This window comes from Musca autumnalis, unplaced genomic scaffold (genome assembly GCF_047663935.1).
Source record: "Musca autumnalis isolate F117 unplaced genomic scaffold, ASM4766393v1 scaffold_2, whole genome shotgun sequence".
NCBI lineage: Eukaryota > Metazoa > Arthropoda > Insecta > Diptera > Muscidae > Musca > Musca autumnalis.
In genome coordinates, this window is record NW_027411755.1 from 14,378,885 (window position 1) to 14,401,259 (window position 22,375).

The 22,375-nt window shown below is 33.2% G+C and overlaps 1 protein-coding gene and 1 long non-coding RNA gene across 11 annotated transcripts in view; one reads left to right on the plus strand and one right to left on the minus strand.

Annotated features, from left to right (window-relative positions):
* Positions 1-2,504, minus strand: part of LOC141393708 (uncharacterized) — a 102,973-nt gene extending 100,469 nt beyond the window's left edge. Inside the window, exons 1-2 of the long non-coding RNA XR_012410162.1 lie at positions 1,491-2,504; positions 601-1,374 (exon numbers count right to left, since the gene is read on the minus strand). This is a non-coding gene — a long non-coding RNA (uncharacterized lncRNA). The remainder of the gene's footprint in view (positions 1-600; positions 1,375-1,490) is intronic.
* LOC141393706 (uncharacterized) overlaps positions 966-22,375 on the plus strand; it is a 101,338-nt gene continuing 79,928 nt past the window's right edge. For all 10 annotated transcript variants that reach the window (XM_073967075.1, XM_073967082.1, XM_073967090.1 and 7 more), the window contains exon 1: positions 966-1,214. In XM_073967075.1, the coding sequence (XP_073823176.1) occupies positions 966-1,214 (249 nt within the window). The remainder of the gene's footprint in view (positions 1,215-22,375) is intronic.

Here is a 22,375-nt window from a genome sequence, read left to right on the forward strand (position 1 = left end):
ACTCTCCTTCTCTCTCTCCACAAACAGCGTGTGCGTTAATGCATTGCTAAAATAAAAAAGCATTGAAACAACCGACAACAGAACCTTCTTCATTGACTTCTGAATGAATACTGAGCGGTGGTTGTTCTGTTGTTATTCTCATCAAGGGCACGTGTGCCCCTTTTTGCCGGATGTTATCTTAGAACAGAGTGGGGCAGAGAAAATTTTTGGGTCTCTCTTGTGCTCTCAATGAGCGTAAATTTGTTGTTGTTCACAACGTGTTAGCATCTACACAGGCTGTGAGCGATAACAAATTTACGCTCACTTAGAGCACATGGGCTCTCTTGTGAGTCACAATGCCTACCCTTGTCTTAGAACACCACTTGCAGAGAAGTTTTTCATTGCTCAAATGCTTAGGAAATGTCTGCGTGATATCTTTGCCCCTCATGAAAATGGTGGTACCTTAAAATTTCTAAAATAAATATAAAATATTTTTGTTTTTCATATTTTTTATTTATTTAATTTATTTCAATGTATTTATTTTTCAAACCAAAAAATTTCCCCCACACTTTCTTTCAAATAATTAATAATAACAAATTATTCTTAATTTTTTTTTATTACAGCTACATTTGTGATTTATGATTTAAAACAAAAGAAAAGGTGTTATCACTGGAAAGATACCTCAGACTGGCTAACAAACAACTCAAACAACAAAACAACGTTAATTAAATTAGAGCGTGAAAAATTACTTTGGTGTTCATGAAAAGAACAGATAAAACAACGCCAGTAGCCAGCCAAAAAGCTAGCAAGTTGCAAAGAAAGCGGACCAGACAGCCAACAATTAGCTGATAGACCGCAAAAAAACATAAATTAAAAGAGAGAGGCAAAAGGAAACGCTCATAAATTAAAAGAAAAACAAGAATCAAGTATTTTCTTCTAGAAGAACCACTTCCGCTTAGAGTATTACATGTAAATACGAAAACAAAATGGAAATCATGACAACAACACCACATTCAGCAACAAATCAAAAGGAGCTGCGTTTATTTGCAGCTCCCATTACCTCAACATCAACAGTCAGCAGCACAGCGGAGCACATGGGGAAAAATGGTGCCCGTTCTCCCTTTCAACGTGAGGTGCGTGAATGGCAACGCATTGATCCGGATACAGGTGCATTGATGACGGGTCGCCTGGAAGCAGATCGTTGGATAAGTGGGCCATTGAATAGTTATGGAAAGGTAAGTGCAAAAAAATTTCATATTTTTAGGGTTAAATAGAAAAGGGGTTGGGAAAAGTTTTGCAAGAAAATAGAGGATCATTTTTATTTGCTGCCATAAAACGTGAGGCACACTCGGTAATGCTTTTTGTGGGAAAAGAAAAAACAACAAAATAATCAACCTTTTTCGCCAAGGGGTAAGGCAGGGAAGACTAGTTTCGATCCACGCCCCTTGATTTAATTTTGAAAAAAAAAAAAACAAAATTGTATTAGCTATCCCAATAAAAAACGACGCCACCAATGTTCGAACCAACCTATTATAAATTATACCTTGAGTTATGATTTGAGACATAAGGAGCCATCATAATAATACTGGGCCGCAAATAGAAAATTGGGGTGGTTTTGGTTTCTGTTACTCTTTTTACTCTTTCATTCTCTCTTTCATTCCTTAAGACACTCCTATACATACCCCGCCATAGATATTTTTTTATTAATAAATTCCAATTCAATTATTTTTCAATATCATTGATGTCGGTTTAACAACCTTTGATATAAACTTTTTTTTAAGTTTAAAGAAGTCCATTCTGTGCCAGCATGACATCAGTTGGTCAGGCTAAAGCCCAACAGCAGCACAAAAAATCTTACCGCAGCTTGGCAACTGATCCCCAAATAATTAAAAAAAGACAATTCCAGATTAGGGGCAACCACAAAAAAAGCTTGAAAAATATCAAATAGCCAATCAATCTTCTCCAAATGACATAACATGTGATCGCCAAGAATCACAACAAAAGCAACAACAAAGTTAAAGGGGAGATTTCTTTTTGATGGCCTCACATCATTGGAGCATAACAATCATTCTGGGAAATCTTTGCAGTTCGTTCTCCTCAATTAAATTTTAGATGCAATTGTTTTGTTGTATTTCGCCTTATTCAGAGGCCACCCTAGGGATTCTACGAAACGCTATTTATAGATTTGTCATTCCCTTCTAAGGGTGGGAGAATTCCCACAATTGCCACTATGACCTGCAATTTTAATCAAACATTGAAACGGAAGTTATTAGTTGAACAATGTGGGGTTGTTGGTTGGATTTTCAATCATTTCCCCCAAATGAAAAGCTTGTTTTTCTTTTTTTTCAACTTTGCCTCAATGTATCCCCCATAAACGTTTTAGCTCCCATTTAACGTTTCCCAACCTACCAACACCTTCTTTACCAACCAAAATACAATGTTGTATTTGAATCTCTGATATGAGCTATTTATTCATGCCTCCGGCCACTCTCATTTCGTACAATGTCCTATGGTTACCCCAAAAAATAGAGAAAAAAAGTTGTCAATAATATTGGCAAACTTTCATTTCATTGTTAGCGCTACAATCTAACCTTAAGGCCATGGGTTAATAGATCACGATTGGAGTCTCTTTTTTTACTTTGTATAGTGTTGAAGCATGTATGTTTGTATGTATGTGTGAATATGTATTATGGGGAATAGAAAAAAACGTTTTGTTTATTAACATTATGTATTTAGATATGGCGTGCAGATATTTCGATATGTAAAATTTGTAATGTTAAATAGACAGGAGCGCGGTAGGAGCAGTTGATCTGCTTCTTAAAGAGCATACGGTTTTCTTATAGAAGACCAAGTTCGTGAATAAACATACGCGAACAATTTATTTATCCACAAAAACGTGTATAATTTACTTATCCACAAACGTGGATAATTTACTTATCCACAAACGTGGATAATTTACCTATCCACAAACGTGGATAATTTATTTATCCACAAACGTGGATAATTTACTTATCCACAAACGTGGATAATTTATGAATCCACAAATGTGGATAATTTATGTATCCACAAATGTGGATAATTTATTTATCCACAAACATGGATAATTTATTTATCCACAAATGTGGATAATTTATTTATCCACTAATTTGGATAATTTATTTATTCACAAACGTGGATAATTTATTTATCCACAAACGTGGATAATTTATTTATCCACAACCGTGGATAATTTATTTATCCACAAATGTGGATTATTTATTTACCCACAAATGTGGATTATTTATTTATACACAAAAGTGGATAATTTATTTATCCACAAACTTGGATAATTTATTTATCCACAAACGTGGATAATTTATTTATCCACAAACGTGGATAATTTACTTATCCACAAACGTGGATAATTTACTTATCCACAAACGTGGATAATTTACTTATCCACAAACGTGGATAATTTACTTATCCACAAACGTGGATAATTTATTTATCCACAAATGTGGATAATTTATTTATTCACAAACATGCATAATTTATTTATCCACAAACGTGGATAATTTATTTATCCACAAACTAGGATAATTTATTTAATTTATTTATCCACAAACTAGGATAATTTATTTAATTTATTTATCCACAAATGTGGATAATTTATTTATCTACAAATGTGGATAATTTATTTATCCACAAACGCGGATAATTTATTTATCCACAAACTTGGATAATTTATGTATCCACAAACGTGGATAATTTATTTATACACAATCGTGGATAATTTATTTATCTACAATCGTGGATAATTTATTTATCCACAAATGTGGATAATTTATTTATCCACAAATGTGGATAATTTATTTATCCACAAATGTGGATAATTTATTTATCCAACAATATATATAAATTATCCATGTTTGTGGATAAACGAATTATCCACGTTTGCGGATAAATAAATTATCAACGTTTGTGGATAAATAAATTATCCTAGTTTGTGGATAAATAAATTATCCACATTTGTGGATAAATAAATTATCCACGATTGTGGATAAATAACTTATCCACGTTTGTGGATAAATAAATTATCCACGATAGTGGATAAATAAATTATCAAAATTTTTGGATAAATAAATTATCCACGTTTGTGGATAAATAAATTATCCACTTTTGTGGATAAATAAATTATCCACGTTTGTGGATAAAAAATTATCGTCATTTTTGGATAAAAAATTATCCACATTTGTGGATAAAAAAATTATCCACATTTGTGGATAAATAAATAATCCACATTTTTGGATAAATAAATAATCCACATTTGTGGATAAATAAATTATCCACGTTTATGGATGAATAAATTATCCACGTTTGTAGATAAACAAATTATCCAAGTTTGTGGATTAAAAAATTATCCACATTTGTGGATAAATAAATTATCGACGTTTGTGGATAAATAAATTATCCACGTTTGTGGATAAATAAATTATCCACGTTTGTGGATAAATAAATTATCCACATTTGTGGATAAATAATTTTTTTGTTGATAAATTAATTATCCACGTTTGTGGATAAATGTATAAATATAAATAAATTGTTTATAAATAAATTATCCACATTTGTGGATAAATAAATTATCCACGATTGTAGATAAATAAATTATCCACGATTGTGTATAAATAAATTATCCACGTTTGTGGATACATAAATTATCCAAGTTTGTGGATAAATAAATTATCCGCGTTTGTGGATAAATAAATTATCCACATTTGTAGATAAATAAATTATCCACATTTGTGGATAAATAAATTATCCACGTTTGTGGATAAATAAATTATCCTAGTTTGTGGATAAATAATTTATCCTAGTTTGTGGATAAATAAATTATCCACATTTGTGGATAAATAAATTATCCACATTTGTGAATAAATAAATTATCCACGGTTGTGGATATATAAATTATCCATGTTTGTGGATAAACGAATTATCCACGTTTGTGGATAAACGAATTATCCACGTTTGCGGATAAATAAATTATCAACGTTTGTGGATAAATAAATTATCCTAGTTTGTGGATAAATAAATTATCCATGTTTGTGGATAAACGAATTATCCAAGTTTGCGGATAAATAAATTATCAACGTTTGTGGATAAATAAATTATCCTAGTTTGTGGATAAATAAATTATCCACATTTGTGGATAAATAAATTATCCACGATTGTGGATAAATAACTTATCCACGTTTGTGGATAAATAAATTATCCACGATAGTGGATAAATAAATTATCAAAATTTTTGGATAAATAAATTATCCACGTTTGTGGATAAATAAATTATCCACGTTTGTGGATAAATAAATTATCCACGTTTGTGGATAAATAAATTATCCACGTTTGTGGATAAATAAATTATCCACGTTTGTGGATAAAAAAAAAATTATCCACATTTGTGGATAAATAAATTATCCACAAATGTGGATAAGAAATATCCACGTTTGTGGATAAATAAATTATCCACTTTTGTGGATAAATAAATTATCCACGTTTGTGGATAAAAAATTATCATCATTTTTGGATAAAAAATTATCCACATTTGTGGATAAAAAAATTATCCACATTTGTGGATAAAAAATTATCCACATTTGTGGATAAAAAATAATCCACATTTGTGGATAAATAAATTATCCACGTTTGTAGATAAACAAATTATCCAAGTTTGTGGATTAAAAAATTATCCACATTTGTGGATAAATAAATTATCGACGTTTGTGGATAAATAAATTATCCACGTTTGTGGATAAATAAATTATCCACATTTGTGGATAAATAATTTTTTTGTTGATAAATTAATTATCCACGTTTGTGGATAAATGTATAAATATAAATAAATTGTTTATAAATAAATTATCCACATTTGCGGATAAATAAATAATCCACATTTTTGGATAAATAAATAATCCACATTTGTGGATAAATAAATTAATCACGTTTGTGGATAAATAAATTATCCACGTTTGTGGATAAATAAATTATCCAGGTTTGTGGATAAATAAATTATCCATGTTTGTGGATAAATAAATTATCCATGTTTGTGGATACAAATATTATTCACATTTGTGGATAAATTATCCACATTTGTGGATAAAGAAATAATCCGCATTTGTGGATAAAAAAATTATACTTTTTTTGTATAAATAAATTATCCTTGTTTGTGGATAAATAAATTATCCACATTTGTGGATAAATAAATTTTCCTAGTTTGTGGATAAATAAATTTCCCATATTTGTGGATAAATAAATTATCCTCATTTGTGGATAAATAAATTATCCACATTTGTGGATAAATAAATTATCCACGTTTGTTGATAGAATTATTATTTACATTTGTGGAAAAATAATTTATCCACTTTTGTGGCTAAATAAATTATCCACATTTGTGGATAAATAAATTATCCACGTTTGTGGATAAATAAAATATCCACTTTTGTGGATAAATAAATTATGCACGTTTGTGAATAAATAAATTATCCACATTTGTGGATAAATAAATTATTAATTATTTATTATTTTTTAATTTATTTATTATCCATATTTGTGGATAAATTAATAATCCACATTTGTGGATAAATAAATTATCCATTTGTGGGCTAGGAACATGCTTTTCCTCCCTTTCCCACAAAAATGTTACTTATACTACTCCTCTGACAACTCCACAATTGCCTTTTAATAAAATAAGACGAAGAAGAGGAAAAAACTACTCCACTTATCTCACATGGTCGGCATTTTGAGGCCAGAGCATTATTTCATGCATGGATTTTAAGTTTTTCTCGCTTTACTTATTTCTAAGTATGGTAAAGTTTATGGTCAAAGAGCAACTTAAAACTGCAACAGCAGGGCATAGTGGGCAACAGTTTCAAAGCACAACGAAATGAAGCCAAAGGGGGGAAGAACAGTGATACACATATAAAAACAATGAATTTTTGTATGTGTTTTTATCTTAAAAAATATTGTGAAACTTACACCCCCGTTATGGTCTGGTTGTGAGTCATTCCGGCGGTGACCCAACCACAATGAAAAGAAAAAGAAACCAAAACCTCGTCAACAAAAAGGACAATATATCGGGTATTATAAAAAAAAATATTGTTAAAAACCCCCGCAAGCAACAACAACTCCATAACATTTTATGTAAATCATAAAAACGTGTTCACAAGTTGCCTTTGTCTGTCTGCCCCTCTCTGCAACTCTCTTGATAGCTTGGTTGGTTACAATAAGTGGTTCCTAAATAAAGTAGAAGCAAAAAGCAAGCAATGACGGCTAATGCCTAGAATTCTGTTAAGCCCTTTAGGGTAACGCACGATTTTTTGCTTTTTTTTGCAAAAACAACAACTGTAGTACCACAACAATGGAATAGATTCACAATTCATTTTTCATAGCTTCTTTGCTCGTTTTTTTGTTTTTTTTTTTTTTTTTTTTTGAAAAAAAAAAGAATTTAACGTTGATTTGAAGACTTCTCAAAGAGATTTATATTCATTCATTTCGTTACTTGTTTTGCCAAGCAAAGAAGCTAACGAACCAAAGTACTTTAGATTCTCACGCTTATTTCGTATTGTTACTGTTGTGTTGTTGTCTTTGGTAGAAACAAAAATTGTATAATGTTCTGAACTTTCAAAAAAAAAAAAAAAAAAAAAAAGGTTTCAAGAGGTCATTTAATAGGAAAAGAAATTCATAACAACGTTTGTTTGTTGTTATTTTCTGTTTTCAACATTTTCGGTTATGGATTTTGAGTTTGAGTTCGACTTCGACTTTTTGTCTTTTGTTTTCTGTGGCTTGATGCCATTGAAGTTCATCAACATTTCACTGCCCAACAATGGTTTTATGAGAAATTTATATCAAAGGGACAATAAAGTAAGAGGGGTAGGTATTAAAAAGATTGATTAAGCGCTTAAAAGTTTTGAAACAGGAATACTTACAGGGGTAGTCTATAAGTTTTCTGTTCAGCTAAACTCTTGAGAGTCTGCACATCACCGGGTCAGCAGTCAAAGCTTCATTTGGCGATCAACTAGTGATGTTTTGGTTACGAGGTCTCATCAGAGATTTTATCCTGGGACACGGATACCAGTTGACGTGGTCTACGACCGAGGACAGATATATTTCCTCCAATATGTTGTGTTCCCAAAGGTATTTGTTTCGACCAGCAGCATGTGTTGATTTCTCTCTATTGTGGCTTTAGGTTCGGCTAGAAAAATAGGTCAGATGAACAACTGAACCTGAAACGATTGTCAAAAAAATGTTGTAAAATTTTTCCTGTTTATGTCCTTAACGAAAACGGAATCAGCACAGGAGTCCTCTAGTGCAAGGAGGTTATTGTCTATTTAAGTGTGGATATTTGTTTCATGGGCGGACAACTAGGGCTCTGGCACCACACACCACAAATATTTCTTTAAAGCGGGTTTTGTGTGAATTTAAAAAAAAAACAAGTAAAAAAGTATCAGTCGACATTGCCGACAGAGATATACCCTCAGCCTGTGTGGATTGATTTTTCCAAACAAACGTACGTATTTAGGGGGTTTTCAAAACAATATGGATAGGATTAAAGCGCAAAAATATGCGGGGATATCGATTGATAGGGCTTTTTTAAGCTGAGTTTCGACATTATTTAGAGTACCATTTTATCGAATATTTTCGAACTTTTGTGGGGGAGGTATCGGAAGGTCCACTCCTTTCACCTTCGATTTTCATCTAAAATTCGAAGAAATATTACGATATCCAAAGTGTGGACGAACGCAGTATTCGGTTCAAGCTCTCCAGTCACTACATATGGTGCCATACAACAATATGGGTTTTTACAACTTTCGAGCTTTTTTCTCAAGAAGTATGGACTTGCCCTTGAAAAAACTTTTACTGTTGCTTCAACAAAAATCAAAAGTGATCCGAGAGCAGGTCTTAAAGTGAATTTATCCAAAAATGTATGTGGGAGATACCCGACGGAGTGGACAAATATAGTCCATATTCGAACCTGACCCATACTTGGTAGATATATTAGGATTTGTAAAGTATGGACCAAATCGGTCACTACCATCAAGAGTTATCGTGCGCACAAATTTTCCGAATATTTTTGAACTTTTGTGGGGTAGGTACCTGAAGGAGTGGACCGATATTGCTTATCTACGAACTTAAAGTAAGTTTGGAAACAATATTACGAAGGCCAAATTTTGGTCGGAATCAGCATTTCCGTTCGAGAATTATCTTGCGCTTCCACCCATAAACATGGTGTCATAGGGTTTGTTTTTCAACTTTCAGGCTATTTTTTCAGGAAGTATGGACTTGCCCCTGAGAAACTTGTACCTTCGTATAGGGGACAGTGAATACAAGATGTTACAACAAAAACCACGGCGATTCGACAGCAGGTCCTAATCTGAACTTATCCGAAGTTTTGTGTGGGAGGTACCCGAAGGAGTGGACCGATTGAGTCCATATTAGAACCTCATCTAAGTCTGGTAGAAATTTCATAATGTGCAAAGTATGGACCAAAGCGGTTACTCCCTGCAAGAGTTATCGTACGCACAAATTTTCCGAACATTTTCGAACTTTTGTGGGGGAGGTACCGGAAGGAGTGGACCGATATAATCCATCTTTGAACTTGAACTAAGTTTGGACAAAATATTACGAAAGCCAAATTTTGGACCGAATCGGCAGATCCGCTCGAGAGTTATCTTGCGCTCCAACCACTACACACGGTGTCATAGGATTTTTTGTAACTTTCAGGCTATTTTCTCAGGAAGTATGGACTTGCCCCTAATGAAACTTACAGCGTTGTATAGCGAACAGCAAATACAACTTGCGCAAACAAAAATCAAAGCTATTCGAGACCAGGTCCTAAACTGAACTTTTCCGAAATTTTGTGTGGGAGGTACCCGAAGGAGTGGACCGATTGAGTCCATATTGGAACCTCATCTAAGTTCGGTAGAAATTACACGATGTGCAAAGTATGGACCAAATCGGTTATTCCCTACAAGAGTTATCGTGCGCACAAGTTTTGCGACAATTTTTGAACATTTGGGGGGGAGGTACCTGAAGGAGTGGTCCTATATGGCCCATCTTCGAACTTAAATCGAATCTGGACAAAATATTTCGATACCCAAAATTTGAACCGAATCGATTGATCCGTTCGAGAGTTATCGTGCGCACCAGCCAGCCAGACAGACAGACAGACGGACAGACAGACAGACGGACGGACATTGCTAGATCTACTCAAAATTGTCTGAAACGGATATCGTACAAACATACTTGGGGTCTAAAACCATTATTTCGATGAGGCACATTTTTGGTCGTATCAAAGTGTAAATACCCTCTTTAGCCTCAAGGCTGAGGGTATAATTACAAAATTACCCAAAGATGATTATACCCTTTAGCCCTTTAGGCTAAAGAGGGTATTTACACTTTGATACGACCAAAAATGTGCCTCATCGAAATAATGGTTTTAGACCCCAAGTATGTTTGTACGATATCCGTTTCAGACAATTTTGAGTAGATCTAGCAATGTCCGTCCGTCTGTCTGTCTGTCTGTCGGTCTGTCTGGCTGGCTGGTGCGCACGATAACTCTCGAACGGATCAATCGATTCGGTTCAAATTTTGGGTATCGAAATATTTTGTCCAGATTCGATTTAAGTTCGAAGATGGCCCATATAGGTCCACTCCTTCAGGTACCTTCCCCACAAATGTTCAAAAATTGTCGCAAAACTTGTGCGCACGATAACTCTTGTAGGGAATAACCGATTTGGTCCATACTTTGCACATCGTGTAATTTCTACCAAACTTAGATGAGGTTCCAATATGGACTCAATCGATCCACTCCTTCGGGTACCTCCCACACAAAATTTCGAAAGTGTTCAGTTTAGGACCTGGTCTCGAATCGCTTTGATTTTTGTTTACGCAAGTTGTATTCGCTGTCCTCTATCCGACGCTGTAAGTTTCATTAGGGGCAAGTCCATACCTTCTGAGAAAATAGCCTGAAAATAGCCTCTGACACCGTGTGTAGTGGTTGGAGCGCAAGATAACTCTCGAACGGATCTGCCGATTCGGTCCAAAATTTGGCTTTTGTAATCTTTTGTCCAAACTTAGTTCAAGTTCAAAGATGGATTATATCGGTTCACTCCTTCCGGTACCTCCCCCACAAAAGTTCGAAAATGTTCGGAAAATTTGTGCGTACGATAACTCTTGCAGGGAGTAACCGCTTTGGTCCATACTTTGCACATTATGAAATTTCTACCAGACTTAGATGAGGTTCCAATATGGACTCAATCGGTAAACTCCTTCGAGTACCTCCCACACAAAATTTCGGAAAAGTTCAGTTTAGGACCTGCTCTCGAATCGCTTTGGTTTTTAATGTAACATCTTGTATTCACTGTCCCCTATACGAAGGTACTACTTCCTGAAAAAATAGCCTGAAAGTTGAAAAACAAACTCTTTGACACCATGTTTATGGGTGGAAGCGCAAGATAATTCTCGAACGGAAAGGCCAATCCCCCAAAATTGGCCTTTGTAAATATATCGGTCCACTCCTTTCGGTACCTACCCCACAAAAGTTCAAAAATATTCGGAAAAATTGTGCGCACGATAACTCTTGATGGGAGTGACCGATTTGGTCCAGACATTACACATTCTCATAATATCTACCAGATATAGATCAGGTTTGAATATGGAGTATATTTGTTCACTCCATCCCGTACATCCCACACAACATTTTGGATAAGTTCACTTTAAGATCTGCTATTGAATCACTTTGATTTTTGTTGAAGCAACTTACATTTGCTGCCTCAATTACGATGATAAAAGTTGTTTCAGGGGCAAGTCCATACTTCTTGAGAAAACAGCGCGAAGGGTGTAAAAACCCCCTATGGCACACCCATGGTCTATGTCGGTCCCTTCCTCTAAGTACCTTTTCCTCAACATTTTTGAACTTAAATCCTAATCAACATTTTTGTCGGTTCATACGACCAAAATTTTGAAACCCCCCAAATACATAAGTTTTTTGTGAAAAAGTATTTCAATTTGCACAGGCTGAGGGCATATCTCTGTCGGCAAAGCCGACTGATACTTTTCTACTTGATTTTAAAAAAAGTTTAAAACGTGGATTTTTTTATTTTTTTTATATAAAACTATAAAATATATTTTATAAATTTTCCAATGCGGATTAAAAATAATAATTTCTAGATTGTGAGTTGTTTAAAAACAAAATCCCTAAAATGGATTTTTTTCAAAAAGAACATGGATTAAAAAAATTGTTTTGAGCAATATGAGTTTTTATTAAAACATTTTTCATTTAAGCAAAATAAAAATTGGATTTTTATACAAAAAACTGATAGGCGGATTTTTAAAATATATTTTTCAAAATTTTTATACGTGGATTTTAAGACATAATATTTTTCAAACGTGAATTTTTTTTAAAATATTTCTCAAAAAAATTTTAAAACGTAGATTTTTATAAAATATTTTTTAAAAAACATTTTTCAACCTTAAAAAATATCTTTAAAAAATTTTCTAACGTCGATTTTTATAAAAAAAAAATATTTAAAAAGATTCAAATGTGCATTTTTATATAAAAAATTTCAGACGCGGAGTTTTATAGAAAATTTCAAATATGAAGTTTTATAAAAAATATTTTTATAATATGGATTTAAGAAAACTAAAAATTGGATTTTTATTCAAAAAACTGGTAGGCGAATTTTTGAAATATATTTTTTTCAAACACTTTCAAAATTTTTATACGTGGGTTAGTTAGGTTAGACATAATAATAATTTTCAAACTTGGATTTTTATAAAAAAATATATTTTTTTAATGTTTAAACGTGAAGTTTTATAAAAAAATATTTTTCAAAAAGTTTTAAAACGTAGATTTTTATAAAATATATTTTTCAAACTTTGTTTAAAAATTATTTTTAAATAAAGTTTCCAACTTGGATTTTTATAAAAAAAAATATAACGGGTGTTTTTTTAAGCCCGATAGAACTTGAAATTGTAAAAAATAACACAAAAAATTAAATTGTAATCAATTGACAGCGCCATTTCTCGAAATCAACTTATCGCCAAATTTTGATTTCAATAAATCGATGGTTGCGTTCGCCGTATGGCACGTAGCGCCATCCTGTTGAAACCACATCTCCTCCGGATCAATGTCATCCATATTTTCAAACAAAAAATCATTGATCATGGTGCGGTAACGATCTCCATTGACCGTAACGCGAGCTCCGGCCTCATTTTTGAAGAAATAAGGTCCGATGATGCCACCAGCGTGAAAACCGCACCATACGGTGCATTTTTCTGGATGTAATGGAGTCTGTAGGGTCTCTTGTGGATTGGTCTCACCCCATATGCGGCAAGTTTGCTATCCACAGTTCGACGAATGGCTTGTTCAGATGGACGATTATGTACGCCATACAAATGACTAAGTCGTCTATAAGTTGCGCGAATCGACGACTGATTTTCAAAGTAAATTTGGATAATTTCGTAGCTTTGTTCAAGCGTGAGTCTATTCATGATGATTTGTCAGAGTATACTGAAACAAATAAAAAAAAGTTCCATCAAAATTTAAATTTTTGTGTTACTTTTTACAATTTAAAGTTCTGTCTAGCTTAAAAAAACACCCTATATTTAAAAATATTCAAACGTTGATTTTTATTTAAAAAATTTCAATCGTGGAGTTTTATAAAAAATTTCGAATGTGAAGTTTTATAAAAAATATTTTTATAATATGGATTTAAGAAAAATAAAAACTGGATTTTTATACAAAAAACTGGTAGGCGAATTTTTGAAATATATATTTTCAAACATTTTCCAAATTTTTATACGTGGGGTTTTCTTAGACATAATAATATTTTTCAAGCGTGGATTTTTATAAAAAAAACCTTTTTTTAATGTTTAAACGTGAAGTTTTATAAAAAATATTTAAAACGTAGATTTTTATAAAATATATTATTTAAAATTTATGTTTGAAAAAATTTTTTAAAAAAAGTTTCTATCGTGGATTTTTGTAAAAAAAAAATTAAAAAGATTCAAACGTGGAGTTTTATAAAAAATTTCAATCGTGAAATTTTATAAAAAATATTTTTTTTAAAAAAACACGTTGGAAATTATTTAAAAAAACACGTTGGAAAAAATCCACGTTAGTAGACCTATTCTATAAAAGATTCAGGTAGAAAACATGTTCTTTAAAGGATTCACATTGATGTTCTTTTGGTCGTTGGCAAAGTAATCTTTACTTTCTCTTGTCCTTAACCGGAAATTTAACTCAGTCTAATACAGTGACTATCACGCGTGTGGAACCAAATGCTTTTAAAAGCACGCCTGAGTAGAGTTTTTACCTTCTTTAACTCCAACTCAATTTCATCTCTTGTTACGTCTCTCTGTTCTAATCAAATCTCTTCCAAAAATGTACCTTATCTACAAAGAGTAGCTCTTTTCCTGTACGTAGTATCAGTTCTATCTCCTTAATGGCCAAAAACCGAGATAAGACTTCACCTAATGTTAATGCTGCTGCTGCATGTTGCATCCATCCATTGCAACAAACAATGTATTCAAATACTATGCACAGCCTAAAGGTTAACTAACAAAAGAACTGCATTGTTTTGGTTAAAATAAATTCAAGAAGTCTTCATCACGATATGAACTTTATGCCACATACGGTCATGCCATTAGCCAAATGAATGCCAAAGGCAGAAGGAGAGATAGACAAAAAAAAACAAGGAACCAACTACATTAACGTCATCACCAAACGTTCATCAAATGATGATGATGATGATGACGACGCGGATAGTGGTTGTGGTTGCCAGAGGAAATAGGAAGGATGGTTAACGAATTGTGGGATGCTCTACAAAGCAATTTGGAATAAGAAGACAAATAACAGAAGTAGAAACAGATGTTGCATATGAAGCTTAGCTGGTTTTTATGAAATAAGATTGGAAAATGGGAAGCTGTTTAAATTCAGGACTATAGGAAATTTTCCCATCACAAATGAAAAGAATTTGACGCAGGGTTAACATTAACCGATTTTTGAGGGTTAACTTCCTTTATGAGTATTTATTTACCGTAATGAATTTGACAGTTGAAATCCACTGGATTAACTAAATCTACTAATACGTAAACGTACTTTTAGAACACCAAATCACAGAGCGTATTCCCCCGGGAGATCTTAAGCTAAGTCCATCTTACGGTCTACAATTAAGGTGTATCATTTTTCCATGTCAATTTTCTTTGAAAAGTTTCCCCCTCAGAAAACAAAAACACATGCATAATTTCCCAGCTAATATATTCGCCTTTTTAGACCCTGAACTTGACTTTTTTATTCGTCTACTGTTGTTGTAGTCAAGCGTTACAACAGACCATTCAGTTTTGTTATTGTATTTCGTTTTCGACTTGAAGCGACTTCAAACAAATATAAATTTTATTTGCATTTTTTTTTGTGGGTTCTTCTTCGTGCACTACAGCTCAGACATTGTTAAAATTCAGCCAATGCTTCATTGCCTATTTTTTGTTTTGTTTGCAAACATTTGCCACAGCAGATGTTTGCTTGTACAAAATGTCCAATTGTTTGTTTTGTTGGTGCTGGTGCTGCTGTCGGACGTCTTGTCTTCGTTAACTCTGAAACTCTTCTTCAATGCACCAGACTTGTTGTTTTGGAGTTGCATCTCTAATGCCTGTATTTTTGGTAGTTGTTATTGTTTTTTTGTTGTGTTTTCTTGTGAATTGAAGAAGACAACGTCAAGACCTTAAGTTCAAAATCATGACTACGATAAAGGTTGTTAGTACGACGTGTGAGTGTGCATATTTAGGTTTCCTTCCGATGAATATACACAACGAAACCGAGCGGTTAGGGGAGTGATGGTCTTTTTTAGACCAAGAGTGCTGCATACACTCTTAATTTCATGTTGGAATATGGAGTTGTAGATGAAGTAGGAGAACACAAATTTCCTGCTTTTACACAGGAAGCGTTGCCTCAACTTCCCTCAGTTAGAAGATGTTAGCATATTTTGATTGAATCCTTCGTTCATCTAACTCTAACACTTAACACTCTAAAATAAATTTAGCACCTCTATCTCAGCAGCGCTTCCCTAATTTCAACCCTTGAATCAAGCTAAAGCGAGATAATTGTATTAACTTGAGAACTCTGTAAAGGAAAGGTCAACACAAATTCTAAAAATATTCTAAAAATATTTCACGTTAAAAAAATAAAAAAATCATGCCGGAGAAAAACATATCAAAAATTCACTTTAAAAAAATTTTAAAAAATAGACTTTGAAAAACATTAAAAAATCCACAGCCAAAAATACATTGAAAAAATATTTAAAAAATTTCCGTTGAAAAAATTTAAATATGAAACAATATTTTGAAAAATTCACTATATAAAAAGTTATAAAAAATTACTTTAAAAAATTAAAAAAAAAACATCTATATATATAAAAGAGTAAAGTGATGATGTGATCTACAACGCCCAGACGAAACGGCTGAAGCTAGAATCCCCAAATTTTGTGTGAGGATTAGTCTTGGGGCAAAGGTGCTCGATAAGGATGGGTTTTTGGAAATTCGTCCTAGAAGGGTACGAAAAGTACTAAAATGTACTAAAAATGGTACCATTTGTGTGGGGGGCCGACTAAGAATCAACGCCCAGACGAAACGGCTGAAGGTAGAATTCCCAAATTTTAGGTGAGGATTAGTCTTGGGGCGAAGGTGCTCGATAAGGCTGGGTTTTTGGAAATTCGTCCTACAAGGGTGCGAAAAGCACTAAAATGTACTAAAAATGGCCAAATTTGTGTGGGGCCGACTAAGAATCAACGCCCAGGCGAAACGGCTGAAGCTAGAATTCCCAAATTTTGGGTGAGATAAGGCTGGGTTTTTGGAAATTCGTCCTACAAGGGTGCGAAAAGCACTAAAATGTACTAAAAATGGTCAAATTTGTGTGGGGGCCGACTAAGAATCAACGCCCAGACGAAACTGCTTAAGCTAGAATTCCCAAATTTTGGGTGAAGATTAGTCTTGGGGCGAAGGTGCTCGATAAGGCTGGGTTTTTGGAAATTCGTCCTGCAAGGGTGTGAAAAGCACTAAAATGTACTAAAAATTGTCAAATTTGTGTGGCTGACCGCCTAATAATCAACGCCCAGACGAAACGGCTGAAGCTAGAAACCTGAAATTTTGTGTGAGTGTTAGTCTTGGGGCGAAGGTGCCCGATAAGGCTGTGTTTTTGGAAATTTGTCCTAGAAGGGTGCGAAAAGTACTAAAATGTACTAACAATGGTGCTTTTTGTATGGCTGACTGATTAATAACACTGGTCAACAGGACTTTTGTTTCAACCGAAGTTGCAGTTGTTTCTAGATGAAATCGGCGAGTTATTTTCAAATCCGGTCCCGGTTTTTCTCCATCAGCTCTTGTTTTTGAGATAAAGCTCAAAATCGGGTTTTACGTGTTTAAACCAGACTTTCGTTATTTTCGGATACAAACAAATATTTTGTTGTGGGTTTTTTCGACATTAATATATTAAGGAGATGTTGTACGCTCGATACAAATCATTTTTGAAATAGTTATGGTGAGTATATAACAAAAAAATATAGAAAATATACGACGGACCTTGTAAAAATTGCATATTTTGAGTACTTTAAGCTGTAATTACGTCATCGGGGGAAGTTATAGGACCTTCATATGGTACTCCGGATATGCTTAGGTTGTCTACTATATAATCCAGTATTCAAATGTATAATATAAAGTTCATAGCCCCCATGATTCGGCCATAACCTAAAAATCGCCATGAAGACTGCTAAAGGGAAATAATTTGCCAGTGATATCATTACCACATAATCCATTTACTTTTCAATGGCAGTCTTCATGATGATTTTTAGGTTATGGCCGAATCATGGGCGCTATGGACTTTATATTATATATATTAGGGACTATATAGTAGACACCCTAAGCATATCCGCATTGCCATATGAAGATCCTATGACTTCCCCCGATGACGTAATTACAGCTTAAAATACTCAAAATAAGCAATTTTTACAAGGTCCGTCGTATATTTTCTATATTTTTTTGATATGTACTCACCATAACTATTTCAAAAACGATTTGTATCGAGCGTACAACATCTCCTTAATATATTAATGTCGAAAAACCCACAAAAAATATTTGTTTGAATCCGAAAATAACGAAAGTCTGGGTTAAACTCGTAAAAACCGATTTTGAGCTATATCTCAAAAACAAGAGCTGATGGAGAAAAACCGGGACCGGATTTGAAAATAACTCGCCGATTTCATCTAGAAACAACTGCAACTTCGTCTGAAACATTCAACTTTTTCAATTTTGTTGAGCAGTGTAATCAACGCTCAGACGAAACGGCTGAAGCTAGAAACTTGAAATTTTGTGTGGGGGTTAATCTTGGGGCGAAGCTGCTCGATAAGGCTGGGTTTTTGGAAATTCGTCCTAGAAGGATGCGAAAAGCACTAAAATGTACTAAAAATTTTCTCATTTGTGTGGCTGACCGCCTTATAATCAATGCCCAGACGAAACGGATAAAGCTAGAAGCTTGAAATTTTGAGTGTAGGTTGGTGTTGGTATGTAGGCGTGAGATAAGGCTCGGTTTTTGGAAATTCGAACTGGAAGGGTACGAAAAGTACTAAATGGTACTAAATATGGTACCCTTTGTATTAGGCAAACGGGAAAAGCTAGAATTCTGAAATTTGGGATGAAGGTCACTGGTGGAGAGTTAGAAAGATGTACCAAAGGGTTTTTGGAATTTCGACCGACCTAGAAGTGTACGAAAAGTACTAAAAGTTATAAAATTTAGTACCAGTTGTATATTTTGAATAGCTAGAATCTTAAAATTTGGTATGGAAATAAAGGATGGGAGGTGGTGTTTATGAAAGGAAATACGTTCTCATGTGTACGAAAAGTACTAAAGTGTACTAAATTTAGTACAATTTGGATTTGACTGAACGGATAAAGCTGGAAACTTGAATTTTAAAATTAAGACTTCTATTGAAGAGTAGGATTGAGATATGAGGGTTATTTTTGGAAATTCGTACTTATGTGTACGAAAAGTACTAAATTTGGTACAATTTGGATTTGGGTGAATGGATAGAGGTGGAATCCTGAAATTTTGAATTATTATTACTGTTAGAGTATAGGATTGAGGTAGTTTTGAAAATTTGTACTTATTCGTACGAAAAGTACTAAACGGTCGTGAATTTGGTACAATTTGGATTTGGGTGAATGGATATAGGTGGAATCCTGTAATTTGGAATCAAGATTACTGTTGGACTGTAGGATTGAGTTAATCTTGGAAATTCGTACATATGGGTACGGAAAATACTAAATTTGGTACAATTTAAATTTAGGTAAACGGACAGAGCTGGAATCTTGAAATATTGAATTAAGATTTCTATTGGGCTGTAGGATTGAACAAGTTGTGGAAATTTGTACGAAATTGAAATTAACGTGGACCGATAGAGCTGGAATCCTGAAATTTGGAATTATGATCGGGTAGGATTGAGGTAGTTTCGGATGTTCGTACTTATGGGTACGGAAAGTACTAAATGGTACTAAGTTTTGTACATTTTGGATTTGGGTAAACAGATAGAGCTGGAATCCTGGAATTTATATTTAAGATTACTTATGGAGTGTAGGATTGAGGTAGTTTTGGAAATTCGTACTTATGGGTATGGAATGTACTATATTTGGGGAACGGATAGAGCAGGAATCCTGGAATTTCGAGTTAAGGTTATTGTTGGAGAGTAGGGTTAAGGAAGTTTTGGAAATTCGTACTTATGGGCACGGAATGTACTAAGTGGTACTAAATTGGTACAATTTATATTTGGGTGAACGGAGAGAGCTGGAATCCTGAATTTTAGATTACTGTTGGAGTGTAGGACTGAGATAGTTTTGGAAGTTCGTACTTATGGTTACGAAAAGTACTAAATGGTACTTAATTTCGTACAATTTAGTTTTAGGTGGACGGATAGGTTAGTATCCTGAAATTTGGAATTACTGTTGGAGATAGTTATTGAAATTCGTACTTTCATACGAAAAGTATTAATGGTATTATGAATAGAGATGGAATTCGGAAATTTGGTATTATAGACCCTCTTGATGTGTAGGGTTGAGATATGGATGTTGTTGTGGATATACTTACAAAATTACAAAATGACACAGAATTTGGTTCAAACTGTTATTGTGTAAATTAGTAGAGTTGAAATTGTGAAATTCGATATTATGTGTACGTACTTATGTATACGAAAAATACTTAATTGCGGTAGGGATTATGTTTTGGATAAAAGGCAGTAGTTTTTTTAACTTATACGTATTATAGGTACTGAATTTGGTACCAGTTTGGCGTTGAAGGGATAAAGTGGAATTTCGAATTGTTGTTGAGGGATGGTGTTGGTGTTTAGATAAGATTTTTTTTTAATGCATACAAATTCTGAAATTAGGCTTAGGGCTGGCTAAATTATTGAGAAATACACAATGGTATTAAATTTGACGTTTGTGTAGCAATGAAGCTGGAATAATATAATTAGTGTGTGAAAAGTACAAAATTGCAATCAATTTGGTATTGGGCTAAGGAAAAGGTATATTATCTATTTGACAGGTTCATTTTTAGAAGTGGTCGTACAATAAATGTACTAGGAGTATTAAGTAATACTAAATATTGAAGCACTGGTATTGGGTGAATCGATAATTGAAATTTGTTGTGAGGATCACTGTTGAGATTGGGTCAGAATGTTTATTAAAATCCACCTTTAAATGTATGAAAGGTTTCCACATGTAATACTATTGACATTGGGTGAACAAGTAGAGCTAAAACTGTAACAAGCTAATGAGCTAAGGTTCTGGATTCTAAAAATTGTACTGAATAATGTTCTATTGTTTCTATGTTAACACGAATTCGGTTTCTAAATAATGTAATAATTGTTTCACAAACATCCCAGACGGGACAAGGGAGACTTCTCTTATATCAATGAGTGCACCCCGATTCATATTAGATCAATGATATGGGACGTACTGATTATCGCCGAGTCCGAAAGGCGTGCCTTACGACACCATTTGTAGAGAAGTTTTACATGACTGAAATACTCAGTAAATGTCGCCAACATTACTGAGGGGTATTTTGCAACCGTCGAAAATTTGATGTTGCCTGACCGGGGAATCGATCGGCTTTCTACATTTTGATATCACAAATTCCAAAATTCGGACTGAAATTTAAAATGTAGGTCGCTGTTGAAGTGTAGAGGTCTTTTTTTGAGATTCGAACAAAACATGCACGAACAGTACTTGAAAGAAATTAAATATCAATTTAAATAGCTATAAGTACATAAAAATGTTCAGTGTTCACCATATTAAATGTTTATTTGAATATTATTTCTTTTCCGCATACGAAGTAGCGGGCATTTTGCTAGTTGATAAATAAATATATAAAAAATATGTTTAATATCTCTGTTGGAAAATGCTAAAGAAATCGCTTTATAAAAATTATAAAAACCCACAATAAAAAATCACTCAAAAATATTCCGTTCAAAAAATATTTAAAAAAATCCACGTTCAAAAAATATTTTAAAAAACACGTTCAAAAAATATTTAAGAAAAAAATATTTAAAAAATCCACGTTAAAAAGTATTTAAAAAATCGACGTTCAAAAAAATATTTAAAAATATCAACTTGGGAAAATTATTTAAAAAATAAAATAATTTCTTTTTTCATTTAAATCCACATTTCAAAAATTATTATTTTTTTAATCCAGGATGGATGAATTTTTTAAAATAGTCGTTGGAAAGATTATTAAAAAAATTAAATTGCATTGCTTTAAAAATATATTTTTGCAAATCTATTTAAAAAAATCTAAAAAAAATAGTAAGGAAAGGATCAAAGTCGGGCGCGCCGACTGTGAATATTGGTATGTATCTTTATTTTTTTCATAAACGTTACAAATGAAAATCTTACACTAAAGTTAATATTTGGTTTTGAAAAAATAAGATTTTTACAGCATGATTCTAATGAATCGTCTGCTGGAAGTTTGAGTTTTTAATTATAACTAGTAATTAAATTCTTCTATTAAAATTTTTCTGTATTTTAAAGCCTCATTTAAATAATTGTAGAGTCGATACCAGGAAATATCTTCACCACCATTTAGTACGAAAATAACTTCAAGTTCATTTAATTGAATTTTCTGAAAATATGTTTTTCTCAACATGTTGAAAATCGGGCAGCGACCAAGAAAATGTGTAATTGTTTCTACTTCTTGCAAATTACACAGAGAGCAGATTTGTTGACTTTCAGATCGATATGTGGCACCGTTTAAATTTAACAAACCTCCTCTTGCACGCATTATCAGCGATATTTGATTTTGTGTATAATTCTTACCGCAATAAACAGGATC